This window comes from Oncorhynchus tshawytscha, linkage group LG06, assembly GCF_018296145.1.
Source record: "Oncorhynchus tshawytscha isolate Ot180627B linkage group LG06, Otsh_v2.0, whole genome shotgun sequence".
NCBI lineage: Eukaryota > Metazoa > Chordata > Actinopteri > Salmoniformes > Salmonidae > Oncorhynchus > Oncorhynchus tshawytscha.
Window position 1 is genome coordinate 35,758,685 of NC_056434.1, and position 21,674 is coordinate 35,780,358.

Here is a 21,674-nt window from a genome sequence, read left to right on the forward strand (position 1 = left end):
GCCGCGCCTACCACATCAATTCCGATACCTACCTGACATCAGGACAGGTTGTTCTCCCAAAACCGACCCACGCGCTTAGAATTGTTCCCGAGAGCCGGTCCATTACCCACCAAATTGCATCAATTTATTTAATTGTTTTATGACTCCAGACAGTAGGCTATTCCTTTTCCCTGCTAGAATGAATTTGTCTCCATGTCTATTCAACAGTTGGCTAGCTTTGAAAAAAATAGCTTTGAATGAGAGCCTTCTTACCTAAAGAAAGCTATAGGCTTAGCCTACATAACAAAACATGACCTTTGCATTCAATATTGTTTTGATTTTCAAATAGTTTAATTGAAACGTAAATAAATAATTGCCCGAATTTAATATAGCCCACAAAAATACATAAACCTTTTCCAGCGTCACCGGTCAAATGCAAATTATATGGCCAGTGTATGGTGAATGAAAGTCTGAATTGCGAATGCCTCTGCACGTGGACAAATTCAAATGTTTCAGCCCCAATAACGGACAGTTCCCTGCTCCACACTCTCACTGTGGCTGGGTCTGACACCGCTCACACAATGGGATTTACACCAATAAAACAGCTCCACACTCTCACTGTGGCTGGGTCTGGCACCGCTCACACAATGGGATTTACACCAATAAAACAGCTCCACACTCTCACTGTGGCTGGGTCTGACACCGCTCACACAATGGGATTTACACCAATAAAACAGCTCCACACTCTCACTGTGGCTGAGTCTGACACCGCTCACACAATGGGATTTACACCAATAAAACAGCTCCACACTCTCACTGTGGCTGAGTCTGACACCGCTCACACAATGGGATTTACACCAATAAAACAGCTCCACACTCTCACTGTGGCTGGGTCTGACACCGCTCACACAATGGGATTTACACCAATAAAACAGCTCCACACTCTCACTGTGGCTGGGTCTGGCACCAGACTTGACACAACTGTGGAAAGCATTGGAGTCAACATCCCTGTGGAAAGCTTTTGACACCTTGTAGAGTCCATGCCCCGACACAATGGGATTTACACCAATAAAACAGCTCCACACTCTCACTGTGGCTGGGTCTGGCACCGCTCACACAATGGGATTTACACCAATAAAACAAGCTGCTGGGTTTGTACAAATTGTATAAGCATGATTTAAAACATTTCTGACCCGCAATATAATTGTTCTGAACTCATTCCACCCGCTAGCAGACTTTTTGTTGTTGTTGTGGGTCACCCGTGGGGAACCTTCGGTACCCGATGCAGTGCTCGAACACATACACACACACTGTCCAACTCCGACAGAGACTCATGAGCAGTGCTGTTTCTGTCCGGGGTGTTTGTACTCTCATATGGACTCTGAAATGACGCCTCTGTAGGAGCGCATCATCGAGCGTCTGAAGGAGCAGAGAGACAGAGACGACAGGGAGAAGACTGAGGAGATCGACAGCAACAAGAAAGAACTGAAGGATCTGAAGGAGAAAGTCAGTCTGCTGCAGGGAGATCTGTCTGACAGAGAGGTACACACACACACCCAAAATGTAGTGACACTGTTGACACAGTTTTAAAAATATATATTTTATTATTTTTTCAAAACGCTATATCAACAAATGTTTCATGTTTTTTTTTTAATTATTTTTTATTAAAAGATTAATAATAATTTTGTGTTGTTGTTGGGAAAAACACAATATATCCATTGTTTAGCTGGAACGGAATGTTCATATCCTGTATATTTGACTGTGATACGTGGTTGTCTCACCTAGCTATCTTAAGATGCATGCACTAACTGTAAGTCTCTCTGGATAAGGGCATCTCCTAAATGACTAATGTCAAATGTAAATGTTTTACATAGAGGTCATATTACTGTATAGAATTATTATTTTTTAAATGTAAATATTGATATCACAAATGTATTTTAAAAAAATGTAATGTAGTTATTTGTTACATTTTACTTTGTAAAACCAAGAAGTACTCCTTATTTCCCTGAGAGTGAGTCATTTACACTGAGTGTACAAAACATTTCCATGACAGACTGACCAGGTGAATCCAGGTGAATGCTATGATCCCTTATTGATGTCACTTGTTAAATCCACTTCAATCAGTGTAGATGAAGGGGAGGAGACAGGTTAAAGAAGGATTTTTAAGCCTTGAGACAATTGAGACATGGGTTGTGTGTATCATTCAGAGGGTGAATGGGCAAGACAAAAGGTTGAAATGCCTTTTGAACGGGTATGGTAGTAGGTGCCAGGTGCACCTGTTGTAGTGTGTCAGGAACTGCAACGCTGTGGGGGTTTTCACGCTCAACAGTTTCCCGTGTGTATCAAGAATGGTCCAACACACCCAGCCAACTTGACACAACTGTGGAAAGCATTGGAGTCAACATCCCTGTGGAAAGCTTTTGACACCTTGTAGAGTCCATGCCCCGACAAATTGAGGGCAAAAGGCGGGGGTGCAACTCAATATTAGGAAGGTGTTCTTAATGTTTTGTACACTCAGTGTATGTAGAATTTAGCAACAAAAAAACATGATTATTTGTCTCTGAAATGAAACCATCAAGTGATAGACATGTATTTGTTTCAAACCTGTCATTGAACAACCCCATGCCATGATTAGTGAAAAAACACACATCCCTTTCATAATTTCTTTAAACAATAAAAGCTAATTTACCAACATTTCTGAAATGGATTTATAGCATTTTGGAATGAAACTCTTTAATTTATGAACCCCCTCTCCAGACCAATCTGTTGGACCTAAAGGAGCATGCATCATCCCTGGCCTCCTCGGGGCTGAAGAAGGACTCCAAGCTGAAGAGTATGGAGATCTCTCTGGACCATAAGAAGGAGGAGTGTCTCAAACTGGAGAACCATCTTAAGAGGGTGAGATGTTGCCCCTAGACAATGATATAAGGCCACGTTTACTTACTTGTCTGATCATAGAAAAGAAATGTGCCTGACTGTGTGTGTTTTCAGGCCCAGAATGCGACTTTGGAGGCCAAGGCGAACACGGAGCTGTCAGAACGCATCACCTCCCTGGAGCAGGAAGTGACCCGACACAGAGAGGATTCTGGCAAGGCTCAGGCGGAGGTGGACCGGCTGCTGGAGATCCTGAGAGAGATGGAGAATGAGAAAAACGACAAGGACCGCAAGATCAACGAGCTGGAGAAGTATGGGTGTCTTTCTCTGACCCTGACTCTACTTGTTTGTGACTAACTCAGTCTCTGTAAACAGCACTTTATCTATATACATGTGTACCTGGTCTAATGTAGGTGTTTTCCTCTGAAATACCACACGGTCCTCCTCTTCTCCTTCCTGTCATCTTGTCTTCTTGCTCTCTGAATCTGTTTCTCTTGCCTTCTTGTCTTTATGCTGGAACTTTCTTGTCTCCTCTCCAGTCAGTCCTCCAGGTTAGTAACATGTTCTCTGCTCTGTCTACTGGCTGGACTTCCTACCTTTCCCCCACCACCCCCACTCTCTTTTAATCTCAATTGCTTTTGCTCTCCCTGCCCTCTCACTTTCACCACTCTCTTCACTTTATCCCACTTCACCCCCCCTCTCTCTAACCCCCTCTCCCTCTGTGATGCTTTAGTGTTATGAGTGTAACCTTATGGGAATGTCTGTAACCCAGTCCTCTTGTGTCCCATGGTGCCTTGCAGGCAGACCAAGGACCAGAGTAAGAAGGTAGCGTCCCTGAAACATAAGGAGCAGGTGGAGAAGAGTAGGAACGCCCGACTGGTGGACGAAGCTAAAAAGAGAGAGGACAACATCTCAGAGAGCTCCCAACAGGTCAAGGTAAGGTGCGTGTGTGTGTGTGGGGGGGGGGTCTATGGATGTGTGACTAATAACAACACTGATATAGAAAGCTCTTCTTGTTGCACAATTTTTTTTCGACATACAGAACCAGTCAAAAGTTTGGACACCTACTAATTCAAGGGTTTTTATTTATTTGTTAAAATTTTCTAAGTTGTAGAATAGTAGTAAAGACATCAAGACTATGAAATAACACATATGGAATCATGTAGTAACCAAAAAAGTGTTAAACAAATCAAAATATATTTTAGATTTGAGATTCTTCAAAGTAGCCACCCTTTGCCTTGATGACAACTTTGCACACTCTTGGCATTCTCTCAACCAGCTTCATGAGGTAGTCACCTGAAATTAATTTCAATTAACAGGTGTGCATTGTTAATTTGTGGAATTTATTTTCTTCTTAATGCATTTGAGCCAATCAGTTGTGTTGTGACAAGGTATGGGTGGTAAAAGACCAAGTCCATATTATGGCAAGTCAACTCAAATAAGCAAAGAAAAACGACAGTCCATCATTACTTTAAGACATGAAGGTCAGTCAATCTGGAACATTTCAAGAATTGTAAAAGTTTCTTCAAGTGCAGTTGCAAAAACATCAAGTGATATGATGAAACTGGATCGCAATGAGGACTGCCACAGGAAAGGAAGACCCAGAGTTACCTCTGCTGCATGACCTCCAGGCGGTGTAAGGGTTATTTGACCAAGAAGGAGAGTGATGGAGTGCTGCATCAGATGACCTGGCCTTGACAATCACCTGACCTCAATCCAATTGAGATGGTTTGGGATGAGTTGGACTGCAGAGTGAAGGAAAAGCAGCCAACAAGTGCTCAGCATATGTGGGAACTCCTTCAAGACTGTTGGAAAAGCATTCCAGGTTATGCTGGTTAAGAGATTGCCAAGAGTGTGCAAAGCTGTCATCAAGGCAAAGGTTGGCTACTTTGAAGAATCTCAAATCTAAAATATATTTTGATTTGTTTAACACTTTTTTGGTTACTACATGATTCCATATGTGTTATTTCATAGTTTTGATCTCCTCACTATTATTCTACAATGTTGAAAATAGTACAAGTAAAAACCCTTAAATGAGTATGTGTGTCCAAGCTTTTGACTGTTACTATAAATATCCTTTATGTAAAATGTCTTTATCTACCTCAGTCTTCTCTCCCCTCCCATCTAGGACTCTCTGCGGTTGAAGACTGAGCGTATCGAGGAGTTAGAGGAGGCTCTGAGGGAGAGTGTTCAGATTACAGCAGAGAGAGAGATGGTGCTGGCACAGGAGGAAGCTGCCAGGAACCACCAGGAGAAACAGGTACACATGCACAAACACCTGGAGGAGGTGTTGGAGATGAAGTGAAACGCGCAACACAAGGGTACACACGCAAAACACACGCACACATGTGTAACACAAATACAGCTTCGATATCCTTTCTCCTCTCATCCTATCTGCTGGCCACATTTCACTCTGTCCCTCCCTTCCTACCTGCTGTCCCACCTTTTCTCAGTTTTCTTGTCTCTCATTTTCTCCTGTCTTCTCTGTTACTTACTGCCTCTCAGAAGCACTCACACAAACCAATGCATGAGTCCAACCACGTCCACTTTAAGTGGTCTAAGGTATGACGTAATGATCCTCCTCTGTTGTATTTCACCCTTTTGGATCAGTAGCTCTTTAGACCATGTTATCATGTACCATTTACCTACTATTCACTTTGAAATGACATGGTGTAAACTAAACCAGAACCATCTGATACTTCTTTCTCGTGACGCCAATCTGTAACTTGTTGGTAACCAATGATACCAACATTGCACCTCAGAGAAAGTCAATAGTTATTATTTAGCAATGTTGGGTTGTACTATTAACCATGTGACTTCTAAGTAAATGTCAGTTAAATGAAAGTACTACAGTGAAGTCGTACCTTTTATTGCTGTTTAGATCTGTCATTGGAGCCCCTTGTTGTACGTTCAACACCTCAGTGGGGTTGGATCCAGAAACAACCCCTAGCCCTGTTCACCATATTGCTGGTCTATTACCCATCAATCCGTTCAGAGTTACACTAGTACCTAGGTGCTATAGGGTGTAAGAGCTAGTGCCAAGGGGATAGGGTGTACGAGCTAGTGCCAAGGGGATAGGGTGTACGAGCTAGTGCCAAGGGGATAGGGTGTACGAGCTAGTGCCAAGGGGATAGGGTGTACGAGCTAGTGCCAAGGGGATAGGGTGTAAGCTAGTGCCAAGGGGATAGGGTGTACAAGCTAGTGCCAAGAGAATAGGGTGTACAAGCTAGTGCCAAGGGGATAGGGTGTAAGAGCTAGTGGAAGGGGATAGGGTGTACGAGCTAGTACCAAGGGGATAGGGTGTACGAGCTAGTGCCAAGGGGATAGGGTGTACGAGCTAGTGCCAAGGGGATAGGGTGTACGAGCTAGTGCCAAGAGAATAGGGTGTACGAGCTAGTGCCAAGGGGATAGGGTGTAAGAGCTAGTGCCAAGGGGATAGGGTGTAAGAGCTAGTGCCAAGGGGATAGGGTGTACGAGCTAGTGCCAAGGGGATAGGGTGTACGAGCTAGTGCCAAGGGGATAGGGTGTACGAGCTAGTGCCAAGGGGATAGGGTGTACGAGCTAGTGCCAAGGGGATAGGGTGTACGAGCTAGTGCCAAGAGAATAGGGTGTACAAGCTAGTGCCAAGGGGATAGGGTGTAAGAGCTAGTGGAAGGGGATAGGGTGTACGAGCTAGTACCAAGGGGATAGGGTGTACGAGCTAGTGCCAAGGGGATAGGGTGTACGAGCTAGTGCCAAGGGGATAGGGTGTACGAGCTAGTGCCAAGAGAATAGGGTGTACGAGCTAGTGCCAAGGGGATAGGGTGTAAGAGCTAGTGCCAAGGGGATAGGGTGTAAGAGCTAGTGCCAAGGGGATAGGGTGTACGAGCTAGTGCCAAGGGGATAGGGTGTACGAGCTAGTGCCAAGGGGATAGGGTGTACGAGCTAGTGCCAAGGGGATAGGGTGTACGAGCTAGTGCCAAGGGGATAGGGTGTACGAGCTAGTGCCAAGGGGATAGGGTGTACGAGCTAGTGCCAAGGGGATAGGGTGTACGAGCTAGTGCCAAGAGGATAGGGTGTACGAGCTAGTGCCAAGGGGATAGGGTGTAAGAGCTAGTGCCAAGGGGATAGGGTGTAAGAGCTAGTGCCAAGGGGATAGGGTGTACGAGCTAGTGCCAAGGGGATAGGGTGTACGAGCTAGTGCCAAGGGGATAGGGTGTACGAGCTAGTGCCAAGGGGATAGGGTGTACGAGCTAGTGCCAAGGGGATAGGGTGTACGAGCTAGTGCCAAGGGGATAGGGTGTACGAGCTAGTGCCAAGGGGATAGGGTGTACGAGCTAGTGCCAAGAGGATAGGGTGTACGAGCTAGTGCCAAGGGGATAGGGTGTAAGAGTGCCAAGGGGATAGTGCCAAGGGGATAGGGTGTACGAGCTAGTGCCAAGGGGATAGGGTGTACGAGCTAGTGCCAAGGGGATAGGGTGTAAGAGCTAGTGCCAAGGGGATAGGGTGTAAGAGCTAGTGCCAAGGGGATAGGGTGTACGAGCTAGTGCCAAGGGGATAGGGTGTACGAGCTAGTGCCAAGGGGATAGGGTGTACGAGCTAGTGCCAAGGGGATAGGGTGTACGAGCTAGTGCCAAGGGGATAGGGTGTACGAGCTAGTGCCAAGGGGATAGGGTGTACGAGCTAGTGCCAAGGGGATAGGGTGTACAAGCTAGTGCCAAGGGATAGGGTGTACGAGCTAGTGCCAAGGGGATAGGGTGTACGAGCTAGTGCCAAGGGGATAGGGTGTACGAGCTAGTGCCAAGGGGATAGGGTGTACGAGCTAGTGCCAAGGGGATAGGGTGTACGAGCTAGTGCCAAGGGGATAGGGTGTACGAGCTAGTGCCAAGGGGATAGGGTGTACGAGCTAGTGCCAAGGGGATAGGGTGTACGAGCTAGTGCCAAGGGGATAGGGTGTAAGAGATAGTGCCAAGGGGATAGGGTGTAAGAGATAGTGCCAAGGGGATAGGGTGTAAGTCAGGAATCATCAACTAGAGCAGCCGCGGGACCATTTTGTTTCTTTCGTGGATGTTCAGGGGACCGGAATCTAATTACAAATCATTTGTAGACTGCAAATTCAACACAAGAAGCCCAAACTGATGTAATGTTTGACTAAATAATTTCAGTCCTTGCTTATATTTGTATATGATCATGTGTGTCTCTCTATTTTACTTGGGAACAGATTTACAAAATTATATAACTTGGAGCTGATTTCCTGACTTTTTTTCCAGTCTTTTATGTCCAACAATGAACATTAGAAAACTTATCGGTGGCAAATATTTGGCCTGCAGTCTGCCAGATGGGTAACCCTGGTGTAAGGGCTAGTGCCACGGGTGTAGGGGCTAGGGGTTCTTTCTTGTGTGCCTTTGATTGACAGCTCATCAAAATGGGTCTGTACTTGAGGAAGGTTATGTCTTTGAATGATAAACATGATCTAATACATTTTCACTCGCTCTGCTTGTCTTTGTATCGTCTTATTTTTATTATGTGTGCGTGTGTACAGATTGAGGAGCTGCTGGGGGCCATGGAGAAGGTAAAACAGGAGCTGGAGTCTATGAGGGCCAAGCTATCATCTACCCAACAGTCCCTGTGTGAGAAGGAGACTCACCTGACCACTTTGAGGGCCGAACGCAGGAAACACCTGGAGGAGGTGCTGGAAATGAAGTAAGACACGCATGAAGACACACGCATCATACACTGTATATACACCCATTCCCTCCACTTTCACATTTTGCAACATGTCTGCTGACTTGGTAGTCAGGTAATGCTGTAATACAGTCAGGTAATAGAATATCCTGTAAATGACGCATTCTAAAATGCCACCCTGTAATACCTCCTTGGTGCAGACAGGAGGCGCTGCTGGCAGCCATCAGTGAGAAGGACGCCAACATTGCCCTGCTGGAGCTGTCCTCGTCCAAGAAGAAGAAGACGCAGGACGAGGTGGCTCTGCTAAAGAGAGAGAAGGACCGTCTGGTACAACAGCTCAAACAGCAGGTAGGGAACAATCCCTCGTCATGTTACCTAGGTCCAGCAACATAGGCCTCTGTAAAGTCACTTCCTCTACTCATCTCCTTCACCTGAAATGGGGGGAGACTAAACAGACCTCAAGACAGTTTATAGGTATAGCTTTTAACTTTGCAGCAAGTGCCAAAATCAAAAAGTAGGCATCCATAAACTTCTCTGAGCTGTCTGCTCAATACACCATGATTAGGGTGGCAGGTAGCGTGGCGGTTAAGAGCGTTGGGCCAGTAACCAAAAGTTCCCTGGTTCAAATCCCCAAGAAGACTAGGTGCGAAATCTGTCTGTGCCCTTGAGAAAAGCATTTAACCCTAATTGCACCTGTAAGTCGCTTTGGATAAGATCTCTCTCTCTCTATCTCTCCCACTCAGACTCAGAACCGTATGAAGCTAATGGCGGACAACTATGAGGATGACCACTTGAAGACCGCTCCCGACCAGACCAATCACAAACCTTCTCCAGATCAGGTGGGTACACAGTCAACCAAACAGAATCATATTTTTTGCAGTTGAAGGCTATCTAGATGCTATTATTGTGAGAACACACGTGTAGCTTAACCAGAATATACCATCTTTCTCCAGTATATAAAGTTATCACGGACGGACAGCTCATTAGGCTGGATTACACCTGCATGCTTGCTGTTTGGGGTTTTCGGCTGGGTTTCTGTACAGCACTTTGTGACATCAGCTGATGACAGAAGGGCTTTATAAATACATTTGATTGAAATTGAATTTGGCAGCCACCTATGGCGGCAGATTGATGAGGGCGGCATCTTCTGAACTAAACTGACCTAGACACACCTCCAACAACAAATAAAACCTCACATTATTCTGCTCAAATACAATGACAATTTCTCTCAACCAGTGGCATATGGGCTTTTTAGGTGATTGCTGATGCCGCCCTGTGATAAACAGTGGCCACTTTGTCAAAGGTAGGGGCCCAAAATATTTTGCTTCTCCAGCGTGCCTCCCCAGGGTGCTGTTGGAGAGACTCATCGCTGCAGCACTCCACCAACGTTCCGTCAAAAAAATAATCTAACATAAATCATGTAGCAGATATAGAGTAGGGTTTCCCAAACTGGGTCAAACTGGGTGAACTTTTTGTTTTCTGCCCCAGGACCGAGTTTGGGAAACTCGGATATAGGATATGGTAGAAAGAGTATGTGGCCTTTTCTGTAGCTTGCAGGCTGGAGATAAAATATATGACAATGTAATGAGATGGACACTTTTTACATCATGTAGGTTTCTCCGATCAAATTGCATAACTAACCTAAATGGTGCTAAATCAAATAAAATATGTGCTGTAATTTTAACAAACAACATATCCTAAAAACAGGACAGGTCAAACAAAGTAAAATGGACAAAATGGAATGGACAATCACAGCTGTTGTCCAGGAGTTTCACCCCTTTGTCATGATCAATGGTTTAAAGTTTGTATCTGTACAAGCTGGTCATAGTGAAAAAGAAAATCATTCTGCTTTCCCCGCCGTGTAAACACATTGCAAACAGGCTCACGATAACTCCTGATAAAGTTGAGTAGCTGATATACAGAATTTAAATAGCCAAATTGATTATTCACAGGAATCAGGACTAATAAAGCCAATACAACAGCCTGTTTTTACAAATGGTGGTCCTACCACATGAATGGGCATTCATAACATGCAGACATGGTAGGCTACACCTCAGTAAGCACGGACTGACGCAGATGCCTTGTGGACATCTTTTTTTGGCATTGTCCAGACCGGCCTTGATTTCAACGTCCACAGACATTGATTTTTGGTCAGTTTTCTGTCTCGCACTCCTATTTTTCTCTGTCACACTCTCTCTCACACACACATACACACACACTAACCAAGTGTTTTTTTCTAATGCTGCAATTGGCTAAACCATCTGTCCAATAGGATGATGAGGAGGGTATTTGGGCATAGCCAACCCCGCGCCCCCCTCCCCTCTCTCTCAGCCATTTTGTTCAGAAGGGTGAGAGCACAAATGAATGTCCGAGTCATCTGTCCATTTTTTCACCACCTTCCTGGCATGTATGCCCGTCTCTCACTCCATCGTCAGTGTGTCCCGTTTTGCTCCTCCATTTTGTTTTGTCATCCGTTTCTCCTCTCACCATTTTATGTTGGTGCAGTGAGTTGGTCCGTGCAGTGTTTGGTACATGTCATCTGTTCTCATATTTGTATTTTTTGCGGGAATGATATTTCTGTTGTTACTTTGTTACCTTGGATGGTGTTTCAGTGTTTGTCTGCCCACCATGTACTGTAGCTTGGACACTGTTTGTGAACAACTGAGTCAATCAAATAGGCAGACACACACGACACACTTCTGTCCCACATACCAGACTCCACAATCTTTTCTCCTTGTGATCTAATGCATGTGAGATGCAGCCTTTTTCCTCCTTCTGCATGCTCCATGATTTTGGTTTAGCATGGTTTTAGTCTCTGAAAACACACAGGGACCGAATGTCATTTTTCTTATCTCTCTCTTATCCAATTGGCTCTTCCATTTCTTTCTCCCTTTCCTCTCCCCCCTTGCATCTCTCCCCTCCAGATGATCCCCCCTCTCCTGTCCCTGAGTGAGAATCGCAATAAGCTTAAGCTCTACATTGCCCACCTGACTGACCTCTGCCACGACCGAGACCCCAGCATCCTCAGCGTCCTGACCCCACCCCCCCACTATCACCACGCCAACCCACCAGCCTGGGAGGAGGAGCTACACAAGATGACTTTGGAGCAGGTAACAGAGGAGTCCCGACCCTCTGGTGTTTTCTCTCTCTCTTGTTCCCCGTCTCTTTCTCACCCTCTATCTTTCTTTCTGTGCTCTGTCATATCTTACTCTTAACAGGAATGAGTGAAGTTTTTAAAGCCCCAAGGGAGATGGTGGGGGAGGAGAAGTATGCTAACTCATTATCTCTCCCTCTGTCCCTTTTTCTCCCCCCCCTTCCTCCTTAGTTGGAACTGGAGTTGGAGTTGTGTGAGAAGGAGAGCGGGGAGCTGCAGGAGTATGCCAACTCAGTGCTGCAGCAGATCGCTGACTACTGCCCTGACATCCTGGAGCAGGTGGTCAACGCGCTGGAGGAGTCCTGCTGAACTCTCACCTTTATAGACCACCCCCTGATGACCCCAGGACCCTGCATGAGCTTCAGACAACCTTCCTCCCATCTATCCACACGTGATCTTGGCGGAGGGAGGACTGAGCGATCATACTACACCCCCACATGCTCAATTCTCATTCCTGGGAAGATTCACCAGCCTGAGATGATGATGATGATGATGATTAACTGATGAAGAACAGTCACACAGTGGGCTAATGGTGGAAGGATGTAGATGCATGCTGGTCATGGGTTGTGTTCAGTAGTGCACATCGCACAAAAACGTTTTGAAAGAGAAAACAAAGTTAAGGTAGCACCTCCCTGTTTCATTTTTTTCAAAGTTTTCTCAGTTTTTGTCCCTACTGACACAACCGTTGTTTTCTCTTTGTATCTAAACCAGTGTTTTTTCTGAATGGTGGGGAGTCATGGCATGGAAATGTTTAGAAACCAGTGACCATTAAAACAAAAACATTTAGCATATATTATGTGTTATTTCCTATGTTTGACATTAAGAATCTCCTATGTGAGTTTCTGGACAACAAAACTTTCCCATTTCCCCCTCAACCACACACACAGAGAGAGAGAGACTAGCTGGGTTTTAGGGCTTGTGGGGCTTTATCTCTGGCTGACTTACTGCATGTTCTGTGAACGTATCTTAAGACATAAGAGGGAGGAATCCTAACTCAATATCCTAACTTGAACTTCCACACACATCTCCCATTGACATCAGTGTCTGATTTATATCAAGTAAGGATTTTGACATGGGGGGGGGAGACAGGCAGGCAGTGGTTGGTTTTAGATGGTTTTGCACACAGCACCCTCTTCAATATGTGGTATGCAACGTTAGTTTATTTTAGCCACGTACACTTCTAGTAGTGGACCACAGGAGGTTGGTGGCACCTTAATGGGTGAGGACAGGCTCGTGGTAATGGCTGTAGGGGAATGGTATCAAAAACATGGTTTCCATGTGTTTGAATCCATTCCATTTACTCCGTTCCATGCCTTATTATGAGCCGTCCTCCCCTCAGCACCCTCCACTGTAGTGCACTATATGGAATATGGTGTCATTTGGGGACGGTACGATAGAGTGGCCTTTGAGTGTGCAAAGGGATCAATACTGGACCTACATGAGGGATCTTTTTATTCCTCAGTTCTATTGGTGCTACAGCTTGACATAAGACATGAAGAGATTACCAGTCATAGGATCTCATCCAAAGTTTCTATAGATATGACTTTGTAAAACATTATCATTGTTTAATTTATGATTGAATTATGTTCCCTGAGATTGACGTTGCCCCTTTTGTGCATTTTTCCAAAGCTTCCGAGTGTACGGTTCTTGTAATGAAATGATAGTGAATCCTACTTAAAAGGATATGAAAGTCCCTTCCCAGTGGGTTTGAACCTTTTTTTTAAATCAATTAGTAAATGACTCATTAAATACGTAGTGACTAGGGTTGAATATTTTCCCGGTGTTTTAGAAATGTTCCGTCCCAAAAATAAATCCCTTTTCTCCTGGGTAACCTGGTGTTTCCCACCAAAACCGGAGGTTTCATTCAAAAGAATATATGTTTGGATTTGATTAGAGCTTTGATCAGCATGAAAATTCTAACCTGAATCTACCTGAGCCTGATGAGCCATATATTTTTTTTTAAATTTATGAGCCCTACATTAACATTTAATGATGCCATTATGATTATGCCCTTATCCAATACATGTATGATAAAGGCTACTGCACATTATGCGTGACAGAAAAACATAGAAGCCCCTAGATGTAGCCAGCTATAGCCTAAGCTCTCTTGGGTAAATAAATGAAACTAGCTCCAGTAGGCTAATCTTTTTGACTGTGGACTGTATTGTATTATATGGACTGGAATTAGGCACGTCATTGAAACCATGATGAAGCAGAAGAGAACATGCAATTCTGGTGCAGCACATGCGGCCTACAAAGTTCAAAGTATTGGCTAGCGAATTTGATTTTAATTTTGAAATATAATTGGGCCTATTTGTATAATTAGTAGGCTGACATATTTCTATACCTACCTGTTTATAAACCCTGAATGTTATCCTCTTTCTCTCATTCTTTCCGTGCTTTCAACAATTCAATTAAATGCGTTTTGTTGTCCTTATCTTCATCATTCTAATGACATCCTTGAATAATATAGGACTAGAATTAGATGCAACAGGCTTTCACTTCGCTTCACAAAGATTGAATGGTTATGGGTCTAAATAAATAACTGCTATAGCCTACCGCCACCGCGAGTTCACTCATCTTTCAAATTACCCATGAGTTCTATTGACTTCTGTGTATAACATTCAGCTAAAAAGAGAAGGCATCCCTCTTCAAATAGTCTATTGGTATAAAAAATGCTAAAAAAATTCCAGCAAGCTATTCTGGTCTAGCCTTTCCTGCATGGGACTCCAAGAGCTAAGGAGTGTTTTTTTTAAGGATAGAGGTCAGCGGAGCACAGGTGCTTTGCGTATTGGATAAGAGACAGAGGCTATAAGTTAGAAGCTTATTATGCATAACCCATCATTAATTAGCTAAATATAAGGCTAATACTTCATTGAACGTATTACCCGTAGAAGGTAGGCTAGAACATCTCTATATATAGGGCTATATATCAATCTAGAACAGGATTATCTATTTTGGATGGAGTTGATGGAGAGCGACAGAGAAAAACAAGACCCCGTAAGCCAGAAGGAGATGGGTAAATTAGATCTTTATATTGCTGTAACATAGGCCACGCTGCAGCAAATGTAGTCCCACCTGTCACAAGAACAAAAAGTTGAGATGATAGGTCTACATGCATTATGAACTGTGCTCCATACTGAGATGGGCTGCTGTCTGTCCCCACCCTGAGCGCTGATTCATGCAGAGGCCGTAGAGAAGCCAGATTTAGATATAGCATATAATATAACAGTTCCATTTCACACCATGCTGTTCATATAAATAATTTATTATAATTTACCGGTTTCTCGCAGTTATTTATCCCAGGGAAAAGCGAGTGATTTTTAGAGGTAAATCCCGGTAACTGGGTTCCCACCGTTCAACCCTAGTAGTGACTACATAAATGTAACCCAGTGGAAGATGTTGTGAATTCTGTAAAAAAAACAAAGTGAGAAGCTAAAAGCAGTGCAGTTAGTTGTCTATTTTGTGTGTGTGTCTCAATTTGTCTGAAGACAAAAGATATGACCGTACTGCCATAAATTGCAGAAAGTCATGTTCTATAAATATATATACATATAAAAGTATGATGTTGACCATATGGATATATATGCATTGAATGTTTGCACAGAATCGTGAGGAGCAAGGCTCTCTGAACAAAATGGCAGACCGTTCTAGTGTCTTCAGCAAAAACTGGAGAAATATTTCTAAAAAATAAAAAAAAACACTTTTATAAATGTCAAATTACATGTTTTCAAACTGTGACTATGTAGAGGGAGAGTACTTTTTATTTTCTTTCATTTATGTATATTTCTTGAATTTTTTATGTATACTTTTTCCACGATGTAAACGTATTACCCTGAGGTTCCAGTGTTGAGTTATTTCATATATCCGAGATGTTTGTGGGAATGACGCCCCCTAGACTGTGTTCCCCTGTTCTCCACATGTCTCACACAGTAGTCTGACCGTTTAGGACAGAACGGTCTCCAACCATGGTTCTCCTGATATTCAGTGGCCTGATTTACAGAGCACGCTGCCAGTCTCTGGCATTTAGAACTGCTCTGTACAGTACATTTCTATTTCAATCTGTCCATGGTTGAACAATGATGTTACAAATCAGCTTGGTCTCCAGGACCAGAGTTGAAGACTAGGCTACTGTTTAGGTTATCTTATCCTGCCCCTTGTCCATAAACCAGGATGTGATACTAAAGTACTCTCTATGGCCATCTCCCTTTCCAGAAGTCATTACTGACCTGATAAAATCGTAGAGGTAAAAGCAAAGGGTTTCACTGGTCAGCTTTCACCTATCCAGGTCATGAGAACAGTTTTATTTCAGGAAGGAGGGAAAAAAATGTGTCTTTCAAAAAAGTTGCAACGGGGCCCTAGCCTGTGTATCCCTGCCCTTGCCTTAATGTCTGTGGACTCACCAGTCTGTGATAACTTTGTTTTCAACTCTTCATTCAGGAACACAGTGCTGTTAAAGGGGCTACTTCTAAAGTCATGGTTCTCGTTTTATTTTTTTTAAACTTTCTTTTGCATTTGTTAAAGAAATGTACTGCCTTCCGTCTGTGTTAATGATGAAAAATGTTACGTAAAATTAAAGCAAAACAGACACGTTTGAGTATTTGCATTTTGTATGTATGTAAATAAACATATCCTATCAGTCTTTCACTCTCTGTGGGGATTTTTGTTTACAGTACTGCCATTGTGCATATTTATCAGCATAATTAAGTGTAACATAAAACAAAATGATTTGTCACACACCGGATAAACAGCACAGTGATGCTGAAATGTTTTTGTTTTTTACCCAATAAATTACTGGGAGGTTATACATATGAAGTGTGCGACCCCAAATGGTTGTTTCTGGACCAGCATAATTTGTATTAGAGTAAGATAATGGAATGGCCCCTAATGTTCTGAACACCCTGCACCTTCTGCCATATTTAGTACCTGCTTTTTCATATTAAGGCCCTCCTATAAACCTCAAATGGGCGACAGAACTCAAAATAAACCATTTCGCAAAAAAAATGTCAGCATTTTTATTAATAAATATCACTGTTGTATGAATATAAAACCATTTTAAATGACCCTTTTTAAAAAACACACCAATGATCTTTCCATGAAGGCGTTACAGGAGAAAATATGATGTAGGTTATTGATATGTTGCATAGACTTCAAATACATGCTCTTGATAACCAAGGGCAAGATAGTCTATTTTGCCACTCTCCATTCTAAAGTCCCCAGGGGGGAGAAGGCAGATAGTTTACCCCTGTCATATCCACACTGTTCATGTTTACCAGAAGGAATTAGGAAAGGCAGATTACAATGTTAGATACAGTACAACTCCTCAGGCATTGAAACTACCAATTCAAAAAGGTGTACTTCAAAAACAAACTATTCACTTCAATTTGAAGTACAATGTTCTGGCTTACAGCCATTCATTATAAAACATATATTTATTAACATAAGAAAAATACTTCTTAGTCAAAGCTTCAATCCAAGGCATTAAGGCCTTCATGTGCAGTGTTAAGAGGGACTGTGTTAGAACATAGTTGTTTTACATGAGTCAATACTGGTAAACAGTTAAAGGGAAAGTTGAAAAATGTGGCAGATATCCCATATTTTTTTGTTTGCATGGAAAGACAGTGGGGTTGTGTCCCAGGCACTCCAGTTTCTTCAATGAATGAGGTAGCTAGTAAAAACCTTATAAAATGTGATACAATGACAGGATAGTTAACATGGAAATAAGGGAGAAAGCAATTATACCAAAATAAGGGGTGGAATAATGCTATGACAGTGAATGTTTAAAAAGGGTTGATCCCTTCTACTAAAATTAAAGTCACAGTATTATAGTTATTAAAAGGTAATGTAAAAGTATATAAACTGACCCGCTCTGGTATTCTATGAAGATGAAAAATAATACACCTTCCACGGTGAAAACCCCCACTTCTTCCTCCCAGCTTGGCTTTCACCTCACTTTCTCACTCTCCGTCATTTGCCAGAGTCCCAGGTTTAACACTTTAAGGCACGGGAGCTGCGTTATCCTCTCCAGCCCCCGCTTGGTGATTTTGGTACACCCGTACAGGTCGATACCGGTGAGCTGCGTCAGGTGGTCGGCGATTAGCTCCAGCCCCTTGTCAGTGATGCGTACGCACTGCCCGATGTTCAGGGTCTTGAGCTCGTGCATCTGGCGCACCATCCGGTTGATCCCGTCGTCACTGATGTGGCAGGAGCACAGGGACAGAGACTTGAGCTGGTACAGCCCCTGGGCAATGTAGGCCAGGCTCTGGTCACCTATCTTGTCGCAGAAGGACACGTCGAGGCCAGAAAGCTGTAGAGAACCCATTGCCAAGTGCATGATGCCTGTGTCACTTATGTTGTCACACGACCGCAGGTTGAGGCTCCACAGGTGAGTCATATTCGACAGGTGGATCATACCGGCGTCCGATATTCCTCCGCAAAAGCTGAGGTTGAGCACCTTGAGATTGGCCAGTCCCTTGGAGACGTGTTTGAGGGACAGGTCCGTCAGCTTTTGGCAGTCTTGCAGGGTCAGCTGCTCCAGAGAGAGGCAGCCTTCGGCAGCGCTTCGGGTCATCCCAGCCAGGTGACCGATGCCCACGTCTGACACATGCCTGCAGCTCCGCAAATTAAGGCTCTTGAGTTTGTGCAAGCCCCAGGCAATGAGCAAAAGGCCTGTGTTGGTGATGTTACTGAGGCCACCGAGTTCCAGCACCTCCAGATTTTTCAGATACTGGGCAATCCTGCCCAGGCTTGAGTCTGTGATTGGTTTGCAGAGGCTGAGGTTGAGGATCCGCAAGGAAGGGATGTCCTGAACAAAAGCATGTCCGAGGCCATTGTCCGTGAGGTTAAAACAGCCACATAGGTTAAGGCTTTCAATGTTTGGCATCCCCTGGATCACGTAACTCAGGCTGCGCCGCAGGCTGAGGATCTGGACCTTCTTGATGCCCCGGGTATGGAGGCTGGGGAACAGGGACGGATTGGCCCTCCGCAGATGAAGCTTCGCTTCCACCCCCCTCCACACAGACTTGTGGTACGAAGCGTCCCTCCAGGCCGCACACACTTGGGCCACCCTACCTTTGTCCCTTACGTCCAAGTAACTGAAAATCATAGCTAAAATTTCCGGGAAAAGGCCAGATATGTGTGTCTCCATTTCAAACATGTTTGGAAGGGGAGAGGTTAGCCAAAACTAACCAGGTATCCTATTATTCGAGTAGCCTAGCTAACGTTAACTGTTCGCGAAGTTAGCTAATGTAACTCAGAAAAAGAACATGTTCAAAGTCCAGGAATCCCAAGCCAGCTTTACATAATACATATCTGAAAATCCAACGCGAAGTTTTCAGGTTGTGTTATATTATTCCAAATCAACTGAGATAGTTAGCTAACTGCTTCCCATGAAAACGTAGACAACTAGCTGGCGTTAGCTTGCCTGGCTAGTAGCCTAGGCTAGCTAGCGAACCAGAAGGCGGAAAACAGAGACGGTCAGGCGACTCTACCCATGTTCAAGTCAGATGACGGTTGTCGTTCTTCAAGTGGATCCAGTCGGTCGTTCATTTTCAAAATAAAAACTGAAAATGTATCTCTTAAACCCGCAGTATTCTTTTCTTCTGTGTAATGGGTAAAAGGGCACCGTTTATATTAGCATTTCAGTTCTGTTGATGGATTCATGGCGCTTCTTCCCGTGGCTACGCTGTGCTGCCTTTGTCTGGCCAACCATTTCAAACTGACGACGTAGGAAAAGCCGTGCTTGGTGGGGGGGTACAAAAACAATTAACATTAATATGAGAAGACGTAATAAATGTAATTGGCCGTATTTAATAACGTAAATATTAAAAGGTTTGAGATTTTATACATAATCACTTTCCTCAGAAATTATTTTAAAGATAATAACCTTTTTTAGGACCACCACATTTTTTTATTTTTGGTTTCGCCCAATTCGCTACAAGTTAGTGGTCCTCTGGAAAATCAATGAAATTCTTTTATTTTAATCCATTGTGAATGATAATATATTCTCACAGTGTGAAATAGTATAATGTAACTCTCTGAGGATCCCATATAGCCAGTGGAAATTTCATAAAATGCCTGAAATTTTTCCCCACAGTGAACGGTTAACTCAGACACGTCACGTGGGCTATTAACCGTTTAGAACGTTTTCTCACTACCAAATATGATAGTGAGAGGAAGTTCAGTCGGTATCGGGAAAAGATGCACCTAGGTGAAACTGGTCCGATCTTCTGCACATTGTCTCATCGATTAAACATCTGATCTCAATACATTTTCTGTTCCCAAAACTACAAATCTGTTACGAACACAGTGCCCTAAAATTTCTAGACTTGACGCTATGCCAAAGATTTTTTAGCAGGAGTACAAGGTCGAATTGAGTTTGTGCGCACGCGCACTTCACAGAGGAGGGGTTCCCTAACGGAAATATGCAAATAGGTGCTACAACGCGCCATTAAACTCGTGCTTGGTTTTGAACCTCCTTGCTTGTTCTGCTCACGGTGCTTCATTTGCTCTCATGTAAACGACAGAGATTAATTATCTTGGGTTAGTTATACATTTATTTGATTTCCCTTTTCAAAAACGGCTGTGTCTGTCCAGAGATCACTGACGCGGGGAACTTTGAGGGCCTGGAATAGGCACATTAATATCCCGTTATTATTCGGGATACTAAAGTATTCTGTTTTTGAGATAATCAAAAAACCTTGTATCCAGGTTATGTTAAACCAGGACAAAATGCCAGGGGTATGCTGATTTTAACGGGATGCTGTGGCATATAAACATTTGATCCCGTTTACTGTTATTTTTCGCGGTCTGCGCAGGCTCAGTGGCGCATATCCTGGGTGTTGTGTAGTCTATGGTGTTATGTTATGATGTTTTCATCTGATTGTCAAACAAATCACTTTAAAAAGTTGTCTACCTGCACAGTTCGATCCACCATAATATACCATACTCGCTACTTTCACCCCTAATTTACAAACGTTCTTGCTTATAATTTCCGACATTTGGTAGTCCATTTGTTTGTCAACTACAACAGTTAGAAATAAATCATTTTTTTCCACTTCTGTTCCTGAGACAAAATGTAACCTACATTTGTTGTTTCATTTTACTGCAAGAAATGCATAATTCTGCTGGAGTTAATATTATATTACGCTACATATATATAGGCCTAAAGTCAGTGTTCATTCAGTTACTATTCCATTTAACCCATATGAACTTAAATGAGGATATATAATATTCTGTTTATTCAAGGTACAGGGACACTATAGATAGATACATGCAGCTTATTTTATGTCATAACTCCAAAATAGTGGAAAGATTGGTCCTGTGCTAAATGTCCAATGTCATCCGTTTGACCAATTTTAAGGAAATTAAAAGCTGAGAAAAATGATTAAACATGTTTCTGATAAGACTTCAGTTTGTCTTGGGTGCATATTTTATGTGGTTGAAATACTGTCTGCTTGCATAACAGTCAAAGATTACCCATTAGGCTACATGCACCTTTGCATTTTCTCAAGAGATGCTGACGCTGAAAGAAAGAAATCATATTTCTCCACTCCTGTTCCAGAGACAAAATTAACATTTATTAAATCATTTTACTGCAAGAAACGCATAATTCCGGCCTCATGAGTGGCACAGCGATCTAAGGCAATGCCGTGCTTGAGGCGTCACTACAGACTCGGGTTCAATCCCAGGCTGTGTCACAACCTGCAGTGACCCGGGGTCCCATGGGGCTGCGTACAATTGGCCCTACGTCGTCTGGATAGAGGAGGGTTTGGCAGGGAGGGATTTACTTGGCTCATTGCGACTCCTTGTGGCGGCTGAGCACCTGCAGGCTGACTTCAGTCTTCAGTTGAACATCTTTTCACCAGCACTAATAATCGGGCTGGTGTAAAGAAGCGTGGTTTGGAGGGTCATATTTTGGAGGAGGCATGACTTGACCTTCACCTCTCCCAGGCCGTTGGGGAGTTGCAGAAAATCAAATCAAATTTTATTTGTCACATACACA

At 43.5% G+C, this 21,674-nt stretch overlaps 2 protein-coding genes across 5 annotated transcripts in view; one reads left to right on the forward strand and one right to left on the reverse strand.

Annotated features, from left to right (window-relative positions):
* LOC112252494 (ELKS/Rab6-interacting/CAST family member 1) overlaps positions 1-16,313 on the forward strand; it is a 32,605-nt gene extending 16,292 nt beyond the window's left edge. For 2 of the 4 annotated variants that reach the window (XM_024423754.2, XM_024423755.2), the window contains exons 11-21: positions 1,381-1,521; positions 2,737-2,877; positions 2,971-3,164; positions 3,393-3,404; positions 3,654-3,789; positions 4,982-5,113; positions 8,375-8,535; positions 8,718-8,865; positions 9,261-9,356; positions 11,442-11,627; positions 11,843-16,313. In XM_024423754.2, coding sequence (XP_024279522.1) covers positions 1,381-1,521; positions 2,737-2,877; positions 2,971-3,164; positions 3,393-3,404; positions 3,654-3,789; positions 4,982-5,113; positions 8,375-8,535; positions 8,718-8,865; positions 9,261-9,356; positions 11,442-11,627; positions 11,843-11,980 — 1,485 coding nt within the window. In that variant the 3' untranslated portion in view covers positions 11,981-16,313. Of the gene's footprint in view, positions 1-1,380; positions 1,522-2,736; positions 2,878-2,970; positions 3,165-3,392; positions 3,405-3,653; positions 3,790-4,981; positions 5,114-8,374; positions 8,536-8,717; positions 8,866-9,260; positions 9,357-10,789; positions 10,866-11,441; positions 11,628-11,842 lie in introns of those variants that run through there. The other 2 variants (XM_024423757.2, XM_024423756.2) reach the window with 2 other exon arrangements.
* Positions 16,314-16,672: 359 nt separating this feature from the next.
* On the reverse strand, positions 16,673-19,405 carry LOC112252496 (F-box/LRR-repeat protein 14-like). The gene has a single exon (XM_024423758.2). The coding sequence runs from the start codon at positions 18,825-18,827 to the stop codon at positions 17,616-17,618; it is 1,212 nt and encodes a 403-aa protein (XP_024279526.1). The 5' UTR covers positions 18,828-19,405; the 3' UTR covers positions 16,673-17,615.
* Positions 19,406-21,674: the final 2,269 nt, after the last annotated feature.